Source organism: Grus americana, chromosome 2 (assembly GCF_028858705.1).
Source record: "Grus americana isolate bGruAme1 chromosome 2, bGruAme1.mat, whole genome shotgun sequence".
Classification (NCBI taxonomy): Eukaryota; Metazoa; Chordata; class Aves; order Gruiformes; family Gruidae; genus Grus; species Grus americana.
In genome coordinates, this window is record NC_072853.1 from 51,270,756 (window position 1) to 51,293,965 (window position 23,210).

At 38.3% G+C, this 23,210-nt stretch overlaps 1 protein-coding gene across 2 annotated transcripts; it reads right to left on the minus strand.

Annotated features, from left to right (window-relative positions):
- Positions 1-16: 16 nt before the first annotated feature.
- Positions 17-20,445, minus strand: IMPACT (impact RWD domain protein). Of its 2 annotated transcripts, none has more exons than XM_054817015.1 (11): positions 20,353-20,445; positions 19,545-19,673; positions 18,715-18,767; positions 18,091-18,153; positions 14,945-15,030; positions 13,148-13,276; positions 12,763-12,857; positions 8,195-8,268; positions 6,586-6,676; positions 2,068-2,202; positions 17-222 (listed from the first exon to the last, which is right to left on the minus strand). In XM_054817015.1, exons 1-11 carry the CDS (start codon positions 20,386-20,388, stop codon positions 151-153), a joined length of 963 nt encoding a protein of 320 aa, XP_054672990.1. In that variant the 5' UTR covers positions 20,389-20,445; the 3' UTR covers positions 17-150. The 2 variants fall into 2 exon arrangements, with proteins under 2 accessions (XP_054672990.1, XP_054672989.1); XM_054817014.1 differs by having other exon boundaries at positions 12,763-12,860.
- Positions 20,446-23,210: the final 2,765 nt, after the last annotated feature.

Consider the following 23,210-nt stretch of genomic DNA (forward strand, 5'->3'; position numbering starts at 1 on the left):
ATCACAGAACAAGATGAAAATATATCTATAGCTTTACTGAATTATCTTTTGAATACAAAATGTCTGTTGTATTGGATAAGGCAACAATGTCCATGTTTTCTTTGTATAAATATGTGCAAAATATTTTTTGTTTTAGTTTTTAAAAATAAATTAGTGTTCTGTTCTCTTCTTGTTGTCCTTCCTTATCTTTTTGCTTTTTCCTGCTTGTTTAGATGATTCTTCCTGAAACGAAAAACAAACATTTCAAAATTTAACAACATTCTTACGTACCATGAATATTCTCTCAAGGTCATCCATGAGAATTATTTTTAACGTGTTCATAGTTCACTGGGATTTATGAAAGCTTTGAGTTGTATAATATTTATCCACTCAGTTTCATACATTTGTTTGCTTATCTTGCTAATTAGAAACTTCTGCCTTCAGCAATGATATAAAATTATAGACATAGCTATGCCAACAGAAGCATGTCATGTAAAAACAATCTAAGCCATTTCCACTCAAGGAAGAGGTTACCAGTATAGGAATACTTCTACATGACACTGCAGAACTCCTTCTAGTGTAGATGTGGCCTTTATCAAGAGATGTACTATACACCAGTACATTAACACCCCTTCCCTGAGTGAAATAAACCTACACTGGGAAAAACAAAATTTTGCCAGTCTTGCTGGATCAACATTGTAATGTACAGTTTACTCTGACTGACAATTCTGAAAAAACAAGAGTTTTCTTTGGTAGGCATTCATTGCAAGCACTCCTCAAAATGGTGAGGGAATCTACCACTACATCTGCCAGAACCTGGGATATTTTAATCTACTCTTGCACATGGGAGGGAAACGGACTCTAACAGGATGTTTGGACTCTGCTGTTCTGAAGAGAGTTAGCTAAAAGAATACTTTTTCCAAGAGCCACATCTATGGTACTAGAATAATAAGTACCATAAGTTCCATCTGTTATTTTTCTGATGGACACTTGTAACAAAATACAGTTGTTAATACACAATAAATACAAGCTGATTTTAGCTGTTAAAAATAGAAAGAAAAAATTTTTTAAAAGTAATTTTTGGTACTAAGCCCTCTTGTGAGGGTAAATGCTTAAAAAATCTTGAGTTTCCTTTCATTTTGTGAGCAACACTTTCAAACAAGAGAACACTGATAAGCTGCCAAGAAGGTAAATCAATAAGTATACACAAACACCTCTAAAATGCAAAAAGCAAATAACTGTAGAATGAAGGGAGAGGAATGGGGAAGAATGCTCAGCTTTCAGTCACAGCAAAATAGATACTTTCATATAAAAAGGAAAACTGACATTTGCATATTTTTTCAAGTATCCATTAGTAATTATTTCCTACTGTCTTAAGCTTTCTATTGTTAGCAATTACATACTATAATGTACATAGACATATCTAATATGCTGTCCTGAGGATAAAGAAAAGAAATGCTGAAAACCAAGAATATTAGATTATTAAATTACCTAAGTCCCTTAAGAAGTAAAATGCCACTTAAAGACTTTTGGAACTTTATCTCCTGAGTTATTTAAGCTCTCTCGAAACATTTTCCCCATATACTTTTCTGTAATGGTTAATATTACTTTTTTTGAATTCTTCTAGTCTGTATTTTTTAAAAATGGTGCCTATCATCTATAATTCTGAAAACTTCTTTGGGTCTAAAAAACATTTCATTTTTTAAAATGCCTACTAGTTACAGCGATTCCCAAGCTCAATCTGCCTACACACTAGAACTGATGGCACAGGTAAGCATGAGAAGTAGCAGCTTCCAGTTTTCTGAACATGTATAAAGAGGCATTTCCCCTTCCCATCCTCCCCCAACCCTCAAATTTGTGTTCTGGATCAATGCCCTCAACTGCTGTCACCCTTCTACTGCACACCTCACACTTACAACCAGGTCACTAACCTCTCTGGAAGTTCTTCGGGAGTCTTTGCACTGATCCTATGCATCCTACCAGTGCATCAAAGCAACCAGAGGATGACACAGGTAGTATTACTTCTGGCTTCATCTAACACTGACAATTTACACAAGTTCACATACATTCGAAGTGGCAGGAACTTACCACTGAAGGTACATAGTTGTATTCCACAAGTATGTTTCTTGCACAATTGTTTATATGTTTAAAACGATCTGGTCCTAAGAGAATACCTCCATACCAGCGGGATACCACAACTAACACATTCTGGACGTTCAAAATCTGTTTAAATTTAAAAAAAAAAAAAAAAGGGAAAATAAAGAACTAAAAGTTGTTATCTTTTAATTGACCTAGTTTTACTGTTGACACCAATTTTAAACATAGAAAATGTCTACTATCTTGCATTTTTAAGAAGAACTTACAGTCAGGTCTGTGTCACACATGTTATCAGAGGGTAATAAATTATGACAAGCCAGCAGTTGCGGTAAGTTTCCCTCTCCAAGCTCCTACCCAAAGGTAAGTTCAAAGTAAAATCAGTCAACATATCCCTCAGAAAGGGCGCAAAGCTATTTCATGTGCGCTACAGCTACTCATCCATGTGTCAAAGCCTTCAGGCATTACTTACAGGGAAAATTAGTGAGTTACATTTATTATTCTTTGATATGATGGATTATTATTTCCAGTGAACCTCTGCCACTAAGCAGATTGTCTATCCACATTCTTGGAAGCCTTGGTGGATGAAGCTAGTATCAGCCAGGGAACAGGCATTATACATACGGATAACTAAAATGCCATAAGCTAGTACTGTTGCCATGTGCAAGACGTAGCACGAGCACCTGGACAATACATAAAAACCTCTGCATTTTCCAGGTTTGAGTCTTAGTCTCTTACAACCAAGCTGTTGCTTTCTAAAGTCAATACAATTCACACAACATGAAATAATTGTATTAGCAATTAGGATTGAAAGGAACTAAATGACCTTTATACAGCTTTTTTAAGACTGTGAGTAACAAAATCAAGTAGAGAGTTAAACAGAAGTGATAATTTCTTTTACTGCAATTAAAGGCAGGAAAAATGGAAGGCCTTCAACAGCTTTTCTTTTCACAAAATCTAAATGTGACTTGACTAGACTTGGAAACTAGCATTTATTCTGCCTTACAGAAATTCTTTCCTCAAGACCTACCCATCATCAGCAAACACTAGTAACACAGGGAATGCCAACTGACTAAGTATCAGAGACACACACAAATATAAGATATACATCACTGCATGGAAACGTGTAGTGACAATCACCATTAGCATTTTTGCTCAAATTAGTCTTGCGTTATTAGTGACCACAATCCCAAATTTGTCCCTCAAATGAAGGCATCCAAAATCTCTGTGGAAGGTCTTCACTTACAAACGGCTTTCTCTCAAGTCCTGCGCAGTACTACACTAACGCAACACAGATGGCTTGGAGCCAGACAGAGCAAACACAGCTTTATTTGCATAAGGCTGAGAGAAAACACTGTGGTCTGCAAGATACCAGGGTGGTTTGGTGGAGGTGAAAAAAATCCCTTAAGAGCTAGCTATCAATAAAGCATGTTAACAACCATTCCTCATCTTCATTAAGGAGAAAAATATATATATTTGACTAATTTGAATGATGCTATTTGAAGATTCTATCATTGTTGGTGAAAACAGATATATTCTTAGAATTTTAAAATGAAAAGGAGAATATAAAAAAAAAAAAGAAAGAAGGATTGGGGCAGGTTTTCTGATAGGCATGTTCTACTCTACATTTACACATTGGCCATAAAGTCTATGTATAGCAACCGTTCACAGTAAACAGGATGCCAAATATAGTTGGGAAATTTCTCAACTCTAAATTCGAAAGAATTAATCTAAAATACAGCTGCTTGTAACCGGAAAGCACTATCTTGACTGAAGTGCTAGGTTTATCTGAAACAAGATAAGATTTCTATTGCAAAAGAAGAACTATAAGTACAGCAACAATAAGTGTATTAAACCACCTAATTTTCATGCCCGCATCGTATGTCATACGTGCTCAGAACAGGAAAAGCTACAAGACCTATGAACATCTAGAAATCAGCCCATAAACTATTGTAATCTTTTCCTACTGGTGAAAATTACACTTTTCTGATCCCCACAACAGTATTCTTCCAAAACAAAAATACTCCCAGTAACTAAGACTACAGATGGAGAGAGATGATCCATATGATTTAGACATGTTCACATTTGGAAGGGGAAATTCCATGTCAGTTTCTAAACTGGATTTTTATGGCATGTTAAGTGCCTAGACTCCGTAAGTCTGACAGCTTTCAAAAGTATACATTAACATGCTGAGAAAAAGCTCATAAGCTCAGAACAAATTGAGGTACATTAACTGCAAAGTTGTTGCTTTACATTATTTTTATTACAATAACATTTTCACACTTATAACATATACTTGCATATATTACATAATGAAAGTTTTCCTTCCCAAGTCAGTCAGGTTTGAGTTAGTTAGGAAGTTTCAAAATGTTCTAAATGAAAAATGTCAAAATATTTCCACCAATTACATTTTTTTCAGGGGAAAAAAAAAGAAAGTCTGTTGTGAAGGGGACATAATCTAAAAATCAAAATTAAAAACAATAATTAGTGCACTGATACAGCTAAGTGACTTGAGGCACTGCATAAGATGTACCCAGCTGTCCCCTGTAGTTACGGTACTTTATTTATGGTTTTACTAGGTCTTGCATCATGTGAGTGAATAAAAATTTATCAATCTCAATTCACATTTAGTAGCAACTTTGCCAAGGGAATATTATTTCAACACTGGAAAACTAAAATATATGTATGAGGGCTAATGACCTAGAACTGGAAACAGTAAAAAGAAACAGATTAAACAATCAAAACAACTTAACTCCTTCACTCCCACTACCTTGTGCATTTGAAGCTCTACTCTGCAAGTTCAAATATAAGTGTCTTTTTAGTATGAATATTTGAGAAAACTGAATGAAAGGCTGTGCATAGATCATCTGTTAGGGCTCTAGAAGGTAGGGGGGGTCCGAGAGAGCTGGTCAATATTCAAGCACCACTTCCTCCAAGCTCAAGATCAATGCATCCCAAAGAGTAAGAAATCACGCAAAAGAGTCAGGAGACTTGCATGGATGAGCAAGGAGCTCCTGGAAAAACTCAAAGGGAAGAATGAAATTTACAGAATGTGGAAAAAGGGACTGGCCACTTTGGAGGAATATATGAATGTTGTTAAGAGTATGCAGAGGATGCAATGAAGAAGGCTAAGGCCCACTTGGCATTAAATCTGGCAAGGGATGTCAAGGACAACAAGAAGGGCTTCTTCAAGTACATCAGCAGCAAAAGGAAGACTAGAGAAAATGTGGGCCTGCTGCTGAATGAGGTGGGTGCCCTGGTGATGAAGGATATAGAGAAGGTGGAGTTACTGAATGCCTTCTTTGCTTCGGTCTTTACTGCTAAGGCCAGCCCTCAGGAATCCCAGACCCTGGAGGTAGGAGAGCAAGTCTGGAGAAAGGAAGACCTTCCCTTGGTTGAGGAGGATAGGGTTAGAGAACATCTAGGCAAACTCAAAATCCACAAATCCACAGGCCCTGATGGGATGCACCCACGAGTGCTGAGGGAGCTGGCAGATGTTAATTGCTATGTCACCCTCCATCATCTTTGAAAAGTCATGGAGAACAGGAGAGATGCCTGAGGACTGGAGGAAAACCTGTCTCGCTCTGGTCTTCAAAAAGGGCAAGAATGAGGACCTGGGAAACTACAGGCCAGTCAACTTCACTTCCATCCCTGGAAAGGTGATGGAACAGCTCATTCTGGGGGTCATCAATACACACGTGGAGGAAAAGGTTATTGGGAGTGGTCAACATGGATTCACCAAGGGGAAATCATGCCTAACCAATCTGATAGCCTTCTATGATGGCATGACTGGCTGGGTGGATGAAGAGAGAGCCATACATGTTGTCCACCTTGACCTCAGATCTTATCAATGCTTATAAATGTCTAAAAGGTGGGTGTCAAGAGGATGGGGCCAGACTCTTTTCAGTGGTGCCCAGTGACAGGACAAGGGGCAACAGGCACAAACTGGAACACAGGAAGTTTCATCTGAACATGAGGGAAAACTTCTTCACTGTGAGGGTGACAGAGCACTGGAATAGGCTGCCCAGGGAGGTTGTGGAGTCTCCTTCTCTGGAGATACTTGAAACCCGCCTGGATGCCATCCTTTGCAACCTGCTCTAGGTGATCCTGCTTTAGCAGGGGGGTTGGACTAGATGATCTCCAGAGGTCCCTTCCAACACCTACCATTCTGTGTGATTCTGTGATTCTGTCAATCAGCTTCTTCCAGTCTTTATTTTCTGTATACTTACACCACATAGTAAGCATAGGAATTAAAACTTATTTATCTTTAACCTTTCAAACTATTACTACCACCTATAAAACACTACTTGTTTCTATGATCCAAGACTTGGAAATCCCAATTTGCTACATGCACGCAGTCTGTGGTTTTTTCTATTGCTTTTGAGAAAGCAATCATCTACTTGGCTACAAGCAGAGGAAGAAATAAAATAATCTTCTACAAGTTTATTTACATGGTAGTGATTTTTAAAATCTGTTCAAGACTTTCAGAAGTCAAAGATTAATTTCTATAACCTGCATAAGATGAAGAAGACGTCCACCTGCTGCTGTCTCCCCATCATCTTCACAATCCTGTAAGAATGTCTGCTTACCTTCACAGTATATTCTTAAAAAGAAAAGGAAAAATAAAAGGAAAAAAAAAGAACATAGATTAAAAAAAAAGTCAGTCAACTAACATTTTGACATGGTTAATGAAGTCTCAGAAATCTTTCATATGCATGTGCATCAACTCTATTTCTCTACTAAGGACATTTACATGAAAACAGGATGAGACTTAGGGTAAACCACGAATATTCATCTGTACAGTAGAACAAGTTTTGAGAAGCTTTTACACAGACTTCAGCTACTTCAGTTTAACTCGAGAGTCACTACCAGTGTAAAGTCCCTAATCAGAAAAATCCTTAGGTTTTTAGCCTAATAATTACGCCTAGCTCAAACCAACTCTGTCAGATACAGGTTCAAATTATGGTACACACCCACAAATTGGAAGAACTCAGACAAAAATATTATGAATAATTAGTTAGGTCTCTATTTCAGTAGCAGTGTGAAACTATTACTGAAATTCACCTTGAGATTCTCCATGCCATCTCTTTCCTCAGGGGGCACTCCAGGAAACTTGGGGGTGTATTGTTTCATGTAAAGGACAGCTGCCCTAATTTTCCAGAAGTAATGCTCAGAGGTTTACTGTTTGTTACCAATGGATTTTGTAACTTCCGAACTTAGTTAATACACATGTGACACAACGACAAAGAGGCTTCTGGTACTAGATGACAAATATGAAGCAATAAGTATGTTTCTGTTGCTATTTTGAAGCGTATTTACATAGTATGCATGAAAGAAGGCAGATCATCATCAGTAACAACAGAAAATCTCTCTTTATAGAAACCTTTTACTTATACTTTTTGGTGAAGCAGTCTCTTCACTTGCTCTCATTTTATGTTTCATTAGGATTACACCAGGATGTGCATGAATGGATCAGTATATATAGATGCTTTTTCAGATGACTGGTTTCTCCAGTAATGAAAAGGGTTCCTTTTACTGTCACTTACATTCCTCAGAAAACCTACATCACCATCTGGACTGAGATGAATTCATTTCGCATAAGCCATGTTCACAAAAGTTGCCAGAGACAGACCACTGCCAGACTCATTTTTACCTGTTTCTCATTTTCCCTGAAGTTTCTCGTATTTCAGCTGAAACTTCACATGCCAGATGTCTGCATCAGACTTTCTGCTTCAACTCCTATTTCAACTAAAAATTTTCAGCTATTTCTAAATATAAGGGGGGGAGTTACTTTGCCCAAGTAAAAACATATAGTTCAGAGTGATGTAGCATTCCCATGCTTACACATACTATACAAAGTATAACAACACATGTTCAAATCCACTTTTAGTCTTTTTTTATTCCTAATGCTGCTTTACTATCTTAATATATTTCCTACCATACGTTCTACTTTCTTGACCTCAAATTCAAAATAAAGCCTAAAACCTTTACCATACAAATAAAAAGCCTACTCCCATAAAGATTTAATAGCAAGGAATTTCTTCGATGAATTTTAATTTTCTCATGTCCTGCACTCATTTGTCAAAGAACACTGAAAAAAACCACCCCACTTATCTCTCACCTGTATGCATATATGTTGTGGGTAGCACTTGCAATTTTCTTATTCTCATATAATTTTTCAAGAACTCTCTTTACCTTTAAAAAAAAAAAGAAATAAGCTTCCTTTTATAATGGGGATTTCATACATAACATCTCAATATCACTGTTACACAAACATCTCCTTAAAACTATAATGAAACAGTTTTACACTTTGACATAAAATTAATTAAATATTCAGTGTGATAACTCAAAAAGCAGCTTCTCAGTACCCTCATGCTAGTTTCAAATAATTTTTCTGGGATACTGAAAACAGCTGTTCCTTGAATTTGTACACTGTGTACATTCATGTTACTGCTGAAGATGTAGAAGTGTCAAATCACTTTAGTAAACAAGAGAGATAGTAAGATCTAGAAAACATTTTTAATCGGTACTGTCAATTACACGTGCTTACTTTTTTCAACTATAATATTAAGCTGGAACATAACACAACTTGACATACGCTTTCCCATTACACACTGCTTTTACATATTTCACAAAAATGTGTGATGTTAATAAAGCTCTACTACATTTCATTTTGAGTTTTTCCTTTGTCCTCAAACGTACTTTTTTCAGAGTTTCCATTTCACAGAAAGAATAATTAAAAAAGAAAATAAATGTTCCACTACGGGTATGAAAGTGTCAATATTTTCCAGAAAACAGATATTCCCACCACATCCATCTCTCTGCTCTTAAGTACCACCAAATTCAAAATATTTATCAGTATCAGTTCATCTTCTGTTTCTAATTAAACAAGCTAGCAATTGTTCAACCCTTTCCAATTTGGTCCAGCAAAAAAGAGAGCTTTGATCAAGACATTGTTTTAGTACATAATACTAAATCAGTATTACTTTGAACAAAAGATTACTGAAGTGGAGGAAGCTTGGGAAAACATGCTTGTCAAGTAAATTGCCTTCCACTCCAAAGAAAAATGTCTCTGAGGAGTAGTCAATATATATATTAAATGTCTGTCTTAGCTATGCTGTGCTATTCCCAATTCTTGTGGTAGAAACTCAATGTACAAAAATCACCTCAAATAAAAGATACCTCAATGAAAAAATGCTTATTATTAATGGAGGACATTGCTTCAGACACCTGTTTTTTCTTTTTTTTTTTTTCCCTAAAGGGGAATATTGAAAAAAGACAGCTTACGTTACTCAATACACTTTCATAAATACATTTCAATACATGGACTTAGGGCACAAAGCATACGAAATGATCATCACCTTTAACATTAGCTTTTGTTAGCTACCAGGCCCCTAAAAACATACCTTAAAGATTCATTATGTGTCTGTATTAGCAATGAACCTCCAAGACGGACATCTTACAGCTAAGCAATAGTTTATCCTTCTTCCTGTTGTAGCTCCTGAGCCCCTTTCTTTTTGTCCTGCTCCTCTCTCTATTATTCCTGCTTTAGGCAATTAAGGGATATAATTCTCTACATGTCAATGAGGCACCTGCTCATAAAAGACAGAAGATGCTTAAACAAAAGATCAGTTCTTAGTCCCACCTTACTAAATCAATGTCAAGTCCAAAAACCACATACATTTTAAATATCAGAATAAGCCAAATTGAGACAAGGAAAAGCAATGGTACCAAATATAGCCTGCTACCCGAAATATGCCTATCACTTTGTTTGCCTCATTAAGGTTTATGGTAACATATTCTGTTACGTAACTATGGTATTACTCTGGCTATCATTATTGAAAACTACATTGGAAGTTAAGTTCCACTATGAAAAATATTCAATAAAGTAACTTACACAGCAACCTGCATACTGTCTTAAAATATCGATGAATATCATTGCAGCATATAGATTATGCATATAAAGTATTACGGCACATACTAATCTCTTTAGCTAATAAAGAAAATAGCTTTCACTACAGGTGCAGTGTTTATCCCAATCCTCACCTCCTTTGGCTTTCTTTGAGAAAAATTAGTCCATACCACAGTAAAGCTTCCCTGCAGTCTGAAGACCAATCACCTCACACTGCACAGCAAGACTCTGTGAAACAAGATGGATTTCACACTTGGGAAATTGCTCTGTCTTCATACTAACCACATACCAACATGTCTTGACTGGAAATTCCTAGGTTTATTGAGTATGTTGTCTTTAAAAAAAAGTCATAAAAGAAGAATTTAAGAATGTCTTTGTATGCAAAAGGAAAATTACTAACCTGCTTTAAGCAAGTATTACTTCTTGACACAGACCTGCCCTTTTGGAAACCCCTATCTGTGGGTACAGACTTCTTCATAAGTAGGAACAGTCTTAGTTCATAAATCATGATCAAAGAATGAGAGTTCTTCAAAATGAGAAAAGGACATTAAGCCAATGATTCAAATTTCTTCCCTTTCTAAAGCACCACAGTTCATCGGAACTCACAGTTCATAGGGACTGAGCACAGCTAAGAAAGTCCCCCAAGTGCAGTGCTACTTTAATGAAAATAGTAATGTACTGAGTATTTTAAAGCACTGAGTTATTCCACATTAACCTAATGAATAAAATTACTTTCACTTTGCAAGCAGTAAAAGAACAGCTCAAAAAAGCTGAAAGTGTGTTCAAAAAAGCTCACGTTGTATCCAGATAGAGGAAAAACAAGATAGATGACAAGACAGATGTGAAAAGCACAGCACATTTTTGAAGGTGTAAAAATAAAATTATTAGTAATTTTTGTCAGAAATACATAAGAAGCTGAAGCTTACCAGGGATCTGTACTGCCAGCAGATATATGCATATTATATATACGAGAATCACTTGAAGAAGATACAGCTGTAGCACAACATCCAAAATGAATATATAGTGTATATGAAATTAAAAGGTCAGGCAAGGATGATATAGAGGAGCCTTGCCACAGAACAAGGTTGAGTCAGTTGATATATTTATGTAAAAGTTTAAAGGGAATCGGAGTATGAGGCTGTTGAACTACAGCTGAGGTATCTAACCTACCAGTTAAAATTGTTTCTGCAGCAGCAGGTGACTGATGCAATACCAACAGCTCAAAAGCACTCCAAGAAGGATGCAGGGAACTAAAAACCAACAAGTGTTATGTCCATACTAGGCAAACTAACGAGGGGGAAGCAAAACCTAAAAAACCACAGACAGTTTAAAATGTTACAGCTTTTGTATAAAGAAATATGCCTCAAAACCCTGTCAATCTATTCAACATTCTTTCAGAGTCAGTGGGCATGTAGTAGATCTACCTTACCTGGAACTTCAAAAAGCATTTGACAAGATCCTTTACCAAAAAAAAAATCTTAAAATAAAAGCTAGAATTGAAGGAAAGAGGAAAATCCTCTCAAGGTTTAACTCTCTGTTAATGGCAAGATTAGTAGATCAGTAGTTTCCCCACTAAACAGGAGACTGATGATAATAGATGCAAAATGACCTTCAAAGCGTCTCCAAACTAGTTAATAGCATTTGCGAAAAGAGATCTTGGAGTTATAACAGACATTTCTATGAAAACACCACCTCAGTGGTGAGAAGTCAAAAAAGTAAACTGAAAGGTATTACTAGAAAAAGAACTTTGAAAACGGAAAAAGTGTTCACACTACTCTAAATCTTTGGTGTGATTGCATCTTCAGTGTTGTGTATAGTTCTAGTCTGCATCTCAAAAATGTTACAGGTCACATTACATGTACCAAAATAGACTGAGGGTCTTCAGCCCAGAAAATAGAAAAGTAAAGTCTGTAAAATATGATAGACGTCTATAAAATCCAACTGCAGAGAGAAAGCAGAGAGGTGCAACAAAGTTATGACTGACTGATTCACGGCAAACAGAGGAAGATGTTCCAATGCTGTGGATTCTGAAAGTTAATTCTAGTGCAAGAAGCAATGGGACAAATTCCACAAAAGCTAAAAAAACCAAAAATCAGTAATATTAAACACAAGGACATTTTATTTACCTTGTGCTAAATTGCTGAAAGATGGGAAGCATGATGGAAAACAAAATGTAGCTGCGCTTTCCTAGCAGTCTGTCTAGGTCTACATTCACCACTGATTCCAATAAGAGACAGGAACTAGTGCAGACATTTCTTCTAGTTGTAGGCAAATACAACTCTAGAAGCATGTTTACCTCGCTCACTTAGGTCTCAATAAAGATTTACTTACACATTATCCAAGTGTATTTTTCAACAGAATGTAGAATGCCTTTCTGAATGAGGGAAAACACTTATAAACTCATTTTAATTCATTTTCCAAGTAACACATGGCAGACTCAGTAACTTCCGAGTATCTTACGATAAACTTGGCAACATCCAAAAGTCAAATTTCGATGTTCTTATTTTCTGTCTTACATCTAATGCACTTAATGGTAAAGAATAGCAATATCGACCCACTTAAACAATAAAACTAGAAAACTACCAAGAAGCATTGCAGAGCTGATATTTAGAGCTATTTAGCTGACAGTGAAAGCAAGAACCTGACGACTACTCAGACAATATTATCACACAATGGTGTAAAGACAGACAGACATATTCAGCTAATCCCAAGTATTTCAGTAATATTTTGTCAAGCTCGAAGTACAGACAAAAAGAGTAGAACTGATCTCTACTGACTTGTCTGGGTGTCACCACAGGAGCCAGGTGTGCCTGGAAAGTACTCCTTCGGTCTGTGATCGGGTTTCCATGATGTATAGGTGGCAGTTCTTCATCTACTGATCACAAACAAGGAAGTGTTTGTTTTCTTTTAAGGGTACTGAAACAATGTATATGGCTACATAAGTAAAGAACATCTCAACTTTAAAAATGGGATTTGTTAAAGTTAAGTACTTAAGATGACATACAGAACCACAAAAAAAAGTTGGGGTTTTTAATGACTGTTATTAATCTTTATTATAATTTTAATGTTGTTAATTTTACTCAAAAGCTGAGTAGAAACCCAAAATATTAAGTCCTCCCTTCTAAATTATTTCATCAGAATTAACAAGGCCATATTTCTTACCTTCTTGACTTTCAGATGTAATGTAATTTAACATTTTAATTGGCTCTTCCTGAATGGGCTGATAGTCTAGGAGAAAATCACCTCCATCATCTTCATCAACTTCTTCACTGGTTTTCTTAATACCTGGTTCTAGTGAGTTACAAGTAATATAATTTATTACATAATTTTTGAGACACAAGTAAGATGAAATTTCAAATTCTTTTTCTCAAAAATCTCTGGCTTTTCAGTTCAAATCAGTTTGACATTAAGAATTAGGAAATGCAGAACAGCAGCATTAATTACAACAAACCCCAGAAATTCTTAGTCCAGTATTAACTAAAATCTTGCTTCAAACTAGGAATACAATACTCATTCTATGGGATCCTTGCATAATCTCTTCTGTTTCAATACTAATTAAGAAGAACAATAATGTTTACCATTTCCATTAAACATTGACAATGCTACCATTAATTTAATATGAATTTAGAGAATAAAATAATCTGATGACAAGAACTCCAGTCATTTATTGGTCATTTTGGGGAAAAATGTAGAGCTGTTGTTCAATGCTACTTCATGAGGTTATAAAATCATTGTATTTGAAACATCTCTCTGGACCTGTTTCAAGCACTCTGGGATTCCCCAAATCCTATTTTCCTTCATGCATAGGACATACAAAAAATAATAGTCAATAGCAAAAGAGTAAATATCACACACAGTTAGTGCTCTGGCAACCAGATTTAGAGGGAATCTACCATACAGACAAGTTAATATATCACAATCTAATTTCCTATTTAGAGGGTCTATGATGTGGTGATGATGCAGTTTTTATAACACAGGTATTGTCAATAAAATAGTGGAGAGGTGATATAGCATGTTAAAAAAAAATGCTGAAAAATCATTAGATGTATTAAGTAGAAGCCACAAGGTTGCTGTCAAAATACCCAACACACTTCCAACCTTGTCAGTAAAATTTGCACTTCTCAGTATCCACTCCTTTAGTCATGTCAATGAAAAATGACTTTTTAAATGTCTGTGATGTAGCAACAAAATGCACAGCTTATTGCAAGACTAAAACTAGACCTTATCATGAAGAACCACTGAAAATAAGCATTTTTTTTCCTCTTTAGTCTTTTATTCCTCACAGGACTAAGCTAACATCCATGACACAGAAAAATAGTTCTATTTCCTCTTGCCACAAGTGCACGCATGCATATCACTCATGAATTTCATAGCAGTTTAGCATTTTAATCCACAAAAAATCCCACCACTTTTTGAAAGAACAACTGTGAATTTACACAAACTCTATCACTGTAAGAGTAACAGCAGAAGACTCACTGCAACTCTAGTGATGCTGTACTTCTCACCCCAATTAGTAAAATGCAATTAGGATGGAATACTTAGTCATTTGTCTGCATATTCCGCCAAAGTTTATCTTCTCTTGAGGCTAATGTCAATCCTCCAAGAGTGCACTCAACACCAGAAATTAATTACTGATACAAACGATTCCTTTGCAGAACAAAGGACAATGCATAATGTACCTGTATGGAGTACTCTGCTTTCATGCAAGTAATTTAGTTCCTGAGAACTGAGGACCTTGTTCTAATTCACTGAGGCCACCCCCTTCCTTTTTTTCCCTACTGCTTTTTAAAAAGAGAAGCTATCACTCTAAAACAATAAGCCGTGACACTGGAGACTGTTGGTTTCTGTTATTTAGATGCAATACAAAACTGGGCATAAAGCTTTAATTTGTAATGAAGTCTTATTTTGCAGTTGAACAAGAAGTAAACTGGAAAAAAAACAGAGTATTTTCTGAAGTACCCGGATCTGACGACTGTGCCTTTTCTATCAAAACTTCTCGTATCTTCTCCACCCATAAATAAAGTATACTTTCACCAAGGTTCTGTCTGGAAGATAAAACTCACAGTGAATGAAGAATCATTTTTGCTGATTTCACTTGGAAAGTTCACCAAATAACATACAGATTTCAGACATGCAGAAACAGAACATTATAATCTAGTGAGAAAAGAGCTTAGACACGCTTGTGGAAAGTTCTATCTCAGTAGTTCACTGGACAAAATACATGAGATTGGCATCATTATATACTCTCTCTGTGGCTTACTTTTTTTTTTTTAAACAGTAAAAACATCAATGCTGGAAGAAAACAGGCAACTGACAGAAACTTTCTGGCCACTAAAGAAAGGGAAAGCAACTGTGAGAAGAGTAAGTTGGACAGTCCTCAATATTTTCAAAAGAATACTAAGCCAGGATGTCCAGCCTTAGAGCTTGCTCTGAATCAGTTTTCTCTACAAAAAGTTCTGTACTGCCAGTGGCGAGCTCCTTCAGCCACTCTGTGGCTGTAGGGGACTCTTTCTCTTCATCTTTGGGAGGGGGATTCTTCCTTGGAACAGCCCCACTTCTCTTGCCCCTCAAGCAGTCAGTGCACACACAGCAGAGGCCAATTGTGGTGGACTGTGATAGCAGGTCAGTGGCAGCAGACACAGCAGAGCGTCGGACTGATATGCTAGAATTTGGGTAACAAGCAGTCCTATAGGGCAGGGAGGTAAGGATTTAGGTCTGAGAGTCCTTAGTCAGGGGGCACAGGTGTGTATTAAGGTACTGGGGGAGGATGGAACGAACACAGTTTTTAGGTGCATATTCAGAATTAAGAAATGCTGCCTTAATGTGCAGCAGGACCCAAACAACCCAAAATATATTTAAAATGGTGTCCTGAAAAGTTGCCTTCGTAATTATATTTTAGTATCTTTATGAACTGTGTTTGTCTCAAAAACAAAACTAAAGATTTAGAGCTGTAGATAACTCGTGGTTTCTCATTCATTTTATTCTTACTGCCACCATCTGGGGCACCACGTAAGTACATATCAGTGCCAAAATTACATTTTTAAACTCTCACTTTGCTTAATGTATACCACACTATTCCTGAATGCAATCAGAAATTCAAATAAATATACATATTTTAAGAAAAATATTCAAGCAAAAATAAGGAACTTATAACCTGGTAGCTCTGTCTTCAAAATCTGGGCAAACTCCAGAACAATTTGATGCTGCTTCTTATCATACAGAAGCACTACTTTAATACGTGAAGAACTGTATTTGTTTTAATGATGGAATGAGAGAGATTAGACAATTAATAAGATTTCTCTGTTGTGCGCAAGTAAATAGCAATTTCTTCAGCTATAATCCAATTTCAGTTTCTGCCTATTCACAAATTACACTTAGTCTCAAAGGTTACCTTCCTATGCTGCTATTTTTCTTGTCACTTGTGTCATAAGTCATGAAACAAAGCTTTGTACTGAATAAAAGTCTCACCACAAGACTAACCAAAGAGAAAAAAAATATAAAATCCAAACATTTGCTACATTTTTAACTTCCAAGAACTTTGGGTCCCCCAAAACAAACTTGTGACCTCTGATTATCTACTTTTTCCACCTCCTTGAGAAGAGAGTGATTGACAGCATAGTTCATAGTTTTACATTGCAGAACTATGCAATTTAGATCGCTAGGGACATGAAACCTCGTAAAACACACATTGTAAATGATGCAGAGTACCTCCGTTTACTTGACAACTATTTAGACATTGGATAGATAAAAGACTTTCACACACTCTGTGCACATCAGTGACTACTCCAGAAAGCTTCTGAACAGTCTAAAGTGACATATATGGCCACAAGTACAAATGCATTCACTTCCTGCTGAACAAACAAAAATGACAGGAGATCAGCAAGGGCTCTGAACAGCAACCGGTACAGACAGAACAGACCTGCAAGAGACTGATCCAACTAGCACAATTTAACAACCTACAAGACTGGGGGGGGGGGGGGGGGGGGGGGGGGGGGGGGCAGGAAAGAAAAGTGCTTCACAGCCATGCTGTTTTTCCAGATGCTCAGGACAGTTAAGGAACCACCTACAGCAGCTCCACCTCTGCTAGAGACTCCAGAAAATCCTATGAATCTGGACAATCTCTGTCCTTTTTGCTCTACTGAATAACTGTGGTTAATATAATCCCATAGAAGTTTTCACTTAAAATCCTTGTGCATTTTTAATGTTTCAAATTCAATTTTGCTCGCTTAAATTATCTATTGCTTAATTAAATAAGAAACTCAGTTAATCAAAGTAACTGAGAAATTAGATTACAAACCCTCATGCAAGCTAAGTGCACTCTTCCTTATTTTAGGGCATTAGAAAACATTTATTATGCAAGATGTTCAGATTTCAGTATTTGGGGTGTGACTGTGCTTCCTTAGACATATTTTCATTTCATTTAGTTTATATTATCTTTGGGATCTGAAAGAATTAAATAAACCATATAAAATTACTACATTTACTACCCAAATTTCACAGCAATTCAAAAACATATAATTTAAGTATTTCTAAATGTTCTGTTTATTCTCATGCATTCATTATGAGTTGTTGTTAGCTGCACACACTGATAATAAACAGTCCACTATGTTACAGATTCTAGTTAATAGATTCTACATGCGTTTAATTTGTTTTAAAACCTACTTATCCCTTAGCTATCTTTTAAGAAAAACTGGTTTTGCTACTTATGCTCTAAGACACGAACAAATGCTTTCGCATGGCGCAGTTTAACGTTCAAATGCAGAAATCTCATACTTCATAGCACCAATTCATAAGCAATCACATAGGTTCTAAGGGTCACCGATTAGGTGCCAAAACAAAGACTTCTATCCTTACAGAACAACAGGTTTAAACAATATAAAAGAAATCTGTGGGGGTTTAACATAATTTTTGCTTGCAAAATGCTTAGTAAATACATGGCATCTTTAACTGTTAGAGTTATAAAATAAGCTTGTTGTTTTATGGCTATTGCAGCAATCACTTCACAACTACTAGTTCATGCAGGTACTTAAAAGCATACTTTGAGCAGGGCATGAAACTGAAAAGACATTGTCTCCTTTTACTATACTCCACAGTCTCTGACTTACACATATATTTCTTCCAAGCTATTTGCTAGTTCTATGTAATCTTGTCCTCGAAGCCAAGGGGCACTAGAATGAAAAGAAATACAATGAAAATTGTGCCCACGCACTGATTCCAACATCTCAACAAACATTCAATTTAAAAAAAAAATGTGATAAACACTTTGAAAATAAAACATTGTCAATCATTCCCACTTAACGAGTGGTAAACATCTTGGTAAAATCACAATCACCTAGTTCTCCTTCACGACTCCTAACTTGGGCCGCCTTTTCTTACCTCTGGTAAGAAAGCTGGACTTTTTCATGGTAGGCTATTGTCACTCCAGAGTCACTTTACATATTATTAGCTTACCTTTCCACCTTCTTCAGCACCATAGTACCTATTGTATGTAGAATGACCCTTCAGTTCTGTACCCGTATCCTCCTGGTCTCATGTTAAAATATAAACTTTGTCTCAAGTTTACCAGCACTATTTTGTATTGCCTTGTCACAACTGTTAACTAAAATCCAGTGTGTGTCATGGCCCGCAGGTCCCTCTATCATCCAAATCAGGAACCTGGCTTACATGTCTCCAGAAAAGGAATACAAATGTTTGAAAGAAAATAACACTCAGCAAGAAACTTCACTTACTTTAGTTGATAAATAGGTGGCTCTGCAGTTGGATATCCTGGCGGCAAAATCACCTGAAAGAAATTCAGTATAAGTAATTCACTGGACTGCTCCTCTCAGCTAGCTGAGCTTTACTGATGGACTCTGATGTTGAGCACTAGGACTACAATCAGTGTTACAAATGAAGAAAATAGTTGGCCATGTTGTTACAGAATAACAAGAAAACCTGGATATCTGTATTTAAGATTCCAATAATAGCAACGCTTACAAATACTGTATTTCACAGTGCAATTTTTGTGGATGAAGTGTCATGCAAAATAAAGTGCAGAAGAAATTTGAAAGGAGCTGCATACATGGTTACTGGACTTATTTAAGTGGCACTATACTTCCGTAAGTAGACACTTCAGTGTTTCTTCCAATAAGTAAACTTACTGTTTTCAGTTCTGTAAACATAAAGTAGCAAATTACTCAGTTAAGTTTATCTGAATTTCGTTTTGTCTCCACACTTTCCAGAAAGTAAATCTAGAAGCAACTGCAGCAGATTCACTGAGGTGTTATACACAAAGTCAATGTAAAAAAAAATTTTAAAAATTAGTCTTTTGAGAAAATCACTGAAATTAGTTTTTGTCAGGTGTGGAATTAGGATACATAACCACTGAAAATGTCACAAGCACATTGATGTGTTACAGGAACAACCACTGAAAACTCTGTCATGGATTCCAATCCAAAAGCTCCTTAATCCATCCAAGTATATAATGAATCCTATTTAAAATGGGTTTATGCTGGCACAAGATTTTGCTCACATCATTCCAATTGCAAATTCTGTGCCAAACTCCTTAATGCCACTATACCTGCAGACAGATGGTCCATTTTGGTTGATCCAGACAATCATTAATCTTAATACAGTAGATTTTTTCATCTTCATCAACAACACACCAATCATCACCATATATGGATGAAAGAGCTTCAATTTCATCAATCTAGAAAAAACATTATGCTAAAATCAATAAACTCCCCCAAAGCTTTGTATGCCAACCAGTTTTAAGTCTCAGTCTTCTACAGCTTATTTACAGGTGACAAGATTCGCTACACTGGAAGGCCATAAATATTGGAGATGCAGTCCCGATTCACAGCATAAGTAAACTTCACTCAGTTCTTCCATACACACACCAGCTTTTGCGTTTCTATGGATAAACCTGTAACTCTCAACAGTGATGAGGTGATGAAAGTGACACGAAGCAGCTGCAACACACCCCTGCAGCTCCCAACCAGTGCCACTCCTGGCTTGGTCATCCCCCAGCAAGACAAAGACCCCACGGCCTCGCCACTAGTTCTTACTAAGGCTGAATAAATTTATCCAGCAAACTCCCACAACGACCTGTGAGCCACCTTCCACCTAGAGATTAAACATCTGAAATGGGTCTCCAGTGCAAACGTGCAGTCACCCGTTGGTGCCTCAAGAAAGACAATCGCGCTGCCACTCGGACAGCACCACGGAGCTCCTCACAAGGCCGGGCTTCACCAGAAGCCACCTAAACCCTTCGACGCGGCGCTCATACTGCCTGCCCGAGAACGCGACGTGACGCCCCGGTGTGACGGTGACACCCCGAGCACAGAGACGCTACTCCCCACAGCCCTCTCACCCCCACCGCCGCTCACTTGTTGCTGGGCCGTTTCCGCGTCACTCGCCGCCATCGGTACGTGAGGGGAAGCGGGGAGGAGGGAAAGGGCAGGCAGCCGCCCGGCGCAGGACCACGCGCGCATGCGCCGACGAAGGAGTTTGCACAGTACCGGCGGTGAAGCTGCTTACCTTTCCTTCCGCCAGTGCGCCTTCCCCGCCGACGGTTGGGCGCATGCGCAGTGCTTCTTAGTGGGGCGCCGTTGGCCAGCCGCTGCCAGCGTAGGGTTCGGTGTCCTCGTGGGTGGCGGTGGGGCTTCTCCCATCCCGTCCCCCTTTGGTCGGTGTGCCCGTGCAGCTGCTGTGGTGTCCCGGAGCCCAACTGGCGAGAGGATCGAAAGAACGGAGACAGCTGCACTGGGGGACTCAAAGACTCCTAACGGGAGAGCCGAGCTCTGCTCGCCCGCTCGCAGGGCAGGGCCAGGGCTCTTGCCGGGCGGGCCCGGCCCAAGGCGACGTGGCGAAGCCTCCGTGCATCAGCTGCTGCTGTGTGAGGTGCTGCCCCAGGCTTCCATGCCCTGTCGTGCCGTGCCTCTCGGCTCCGGTCCTCTCAGGACTGGCTGCGCTCACCCCACTCGTCTCGGCACTCGCTGCCTTCCCTTCCTGTGGCCTGTGCATCTTAGGTACAAACTTTACCTCAGAGCAGGACTGTCCTATGGCCCAAACAGACCTTCGGACACCAAAGCATGGCTACATCTGAGCCTCGCACCTCACTGTTTGAGTAGTTCCTCCTACGCCTTTCATCCCTGGTGCACTGCCATGCAGTTCCCCCAAACCATTCTCGCATGTTTCTGAAAGAATGAGTGATCTCCAGTGGTATTTATGTTTCCAGGTTAGGTTTAATTGCTGTCCCAAGTAAATGAAACTTAACATATTCCTACAGTAAGTAGTTCAAATAACTAGGTCAAGATGGAGCATTAATAAATTGTTACAAAATCTACTTCTGTCATGCATTGCCACAAAATCAAGATTACACTTGTCAGGTGGTATTTTTGCCTTGTTCATTACATCCTATTTTTAAAATAAAGTGTATAAGCAGTTACATTTCAGTGACAATTTTACAGATACAGTCATTCATCAGATAAAGTCAACATGGTCTAGTTGAGGGTGTCCCTGCCCACAGCAGGGGGGTTGGAACGAGATGATCTTTAAGGTCCCTTCCAACCCAAACCATTCTATGATTCTATGATTTTTACCTTGCATTTATGTCACTCAAAATGATTGATTTGCATTCTTATAACTACATAATTTCTTCTAAAAAAGGATTGAAAAAAAATCATGGGTGTTCCAAGCAGTTTTCAGTACAGTTATAGAAATGCAGTTCATTTATTTAACATTGACAAGTTTTATGTATCTCTTTTAAAGACAGCACTGATCAGTAAAGATCTCTTTTTGCTTAAGTGCAAAGTATGGGTGCCACCTTTTCTGCCGTTTGCAGTTCGTATGTTTCCCTCCAATGTGTTTTTATGCTTAGTTGTGAAGAATTCAAGGTAAGGTTTATTTTCCCCTTTCTCAAAAGCTGGGAGAATCTGCACCTGCTGTGGAGAACAGCAATAGAGTTCAGAATTACTGTGGCAAACAGGGGACATGTTCTCAAAACAAAAAGCAGCAACAAAAACCCCAGGATGCAATGAGCAGAGACAAACCCAGCACTGTATTATCAACTGCATGCATTCAAGATGGAGAACTACTGGTTACAGAGCAGTTCCACGGAAATTATTTGGGAGTTACAGTGAATCCCAAGCTAAGCATTTGCCAACAGTGCCAGGCTTTTGCTTAAAGGAGAACCATTATGCCAGGATGTCCAAACACATGTGAGGTAAGACACATGAGGTAATACTGCTTTGTACGGAACCACTAAAGCTCCAGCTGAAATTCTGTGTCCAAGTTTAGACGCTTCAAGAAGGATGTGCACTAACTAAAGTCTGGATTAAAGCAATGAAATCAGTCACAAATCTAGAAAGCCTGACATCTGAAAAGACTGGAGAGACGGAGTTTGTTAGTGTAAGGGAAGTCCGAGAGAGGTAGGCATCCTTGATGTGCTACAGATTGCTGCAGAGGAGACACAACATTTTTATCCCTTTCAGATGTAGAAAGAAGTTAAGTACAAACATTTAATTTTGATGTTTGAGAGATTCAAATCAGATGCTACAGAGAATTTGTCAGCAGTTAAGTCTGTCATCCTGAGTGAAGAGGGGGATGATAATCATAGAATCATAGAATCACAGAATGGTTTGGGTTGGAAGGGACCTTAAAGATCATCTTGTTCCAACCCCCCTGCCATGGGCAGGGACACCCTCCACTAGACCAGGTTGCCCAAAGCCTCATCCAACCTGGTCTTAAACACTTCCAGGGATGGGGCATCCACAACCTCTCTGGGCAACCTGTTCCAGTGCCTCACCACTCCAACAGTAAAGAATTTCTTTCTAATCTAAATCAACCCTCCTTCAGCTTAAACCCATTATCCCTTGTCCTGTCTCTACATTCCCTGATAAACAGTCCCTCACCATCTTTCCTGTAGGCCCCTTCAGGTACTGGAAAGCCACAATTAGATCTCCCTGGAGCCTTCTCTTCTCCAGGCTGAACAATCCCAACTCTCTCAGCCTGTCCTCACAGGAGAGGTGCTCCAGCCCTCTGATCAGCTTCATGGCCCTCCTCTGGACTCGCTCCAACAGCTCGATGTCTCTCCTGTACTGGGGCCCCCAGATCTGGATGCAGTACTCCAGGTGGGGTCTCACAAGAGCGGAGTAGAGGGGCAGGATCACCTCCCTCGACCTGCTGGTCACACCTCTTTTGATGCAGCCCAGGACATGGTTGGCTTTCTGGGCTGCAAGCTGTT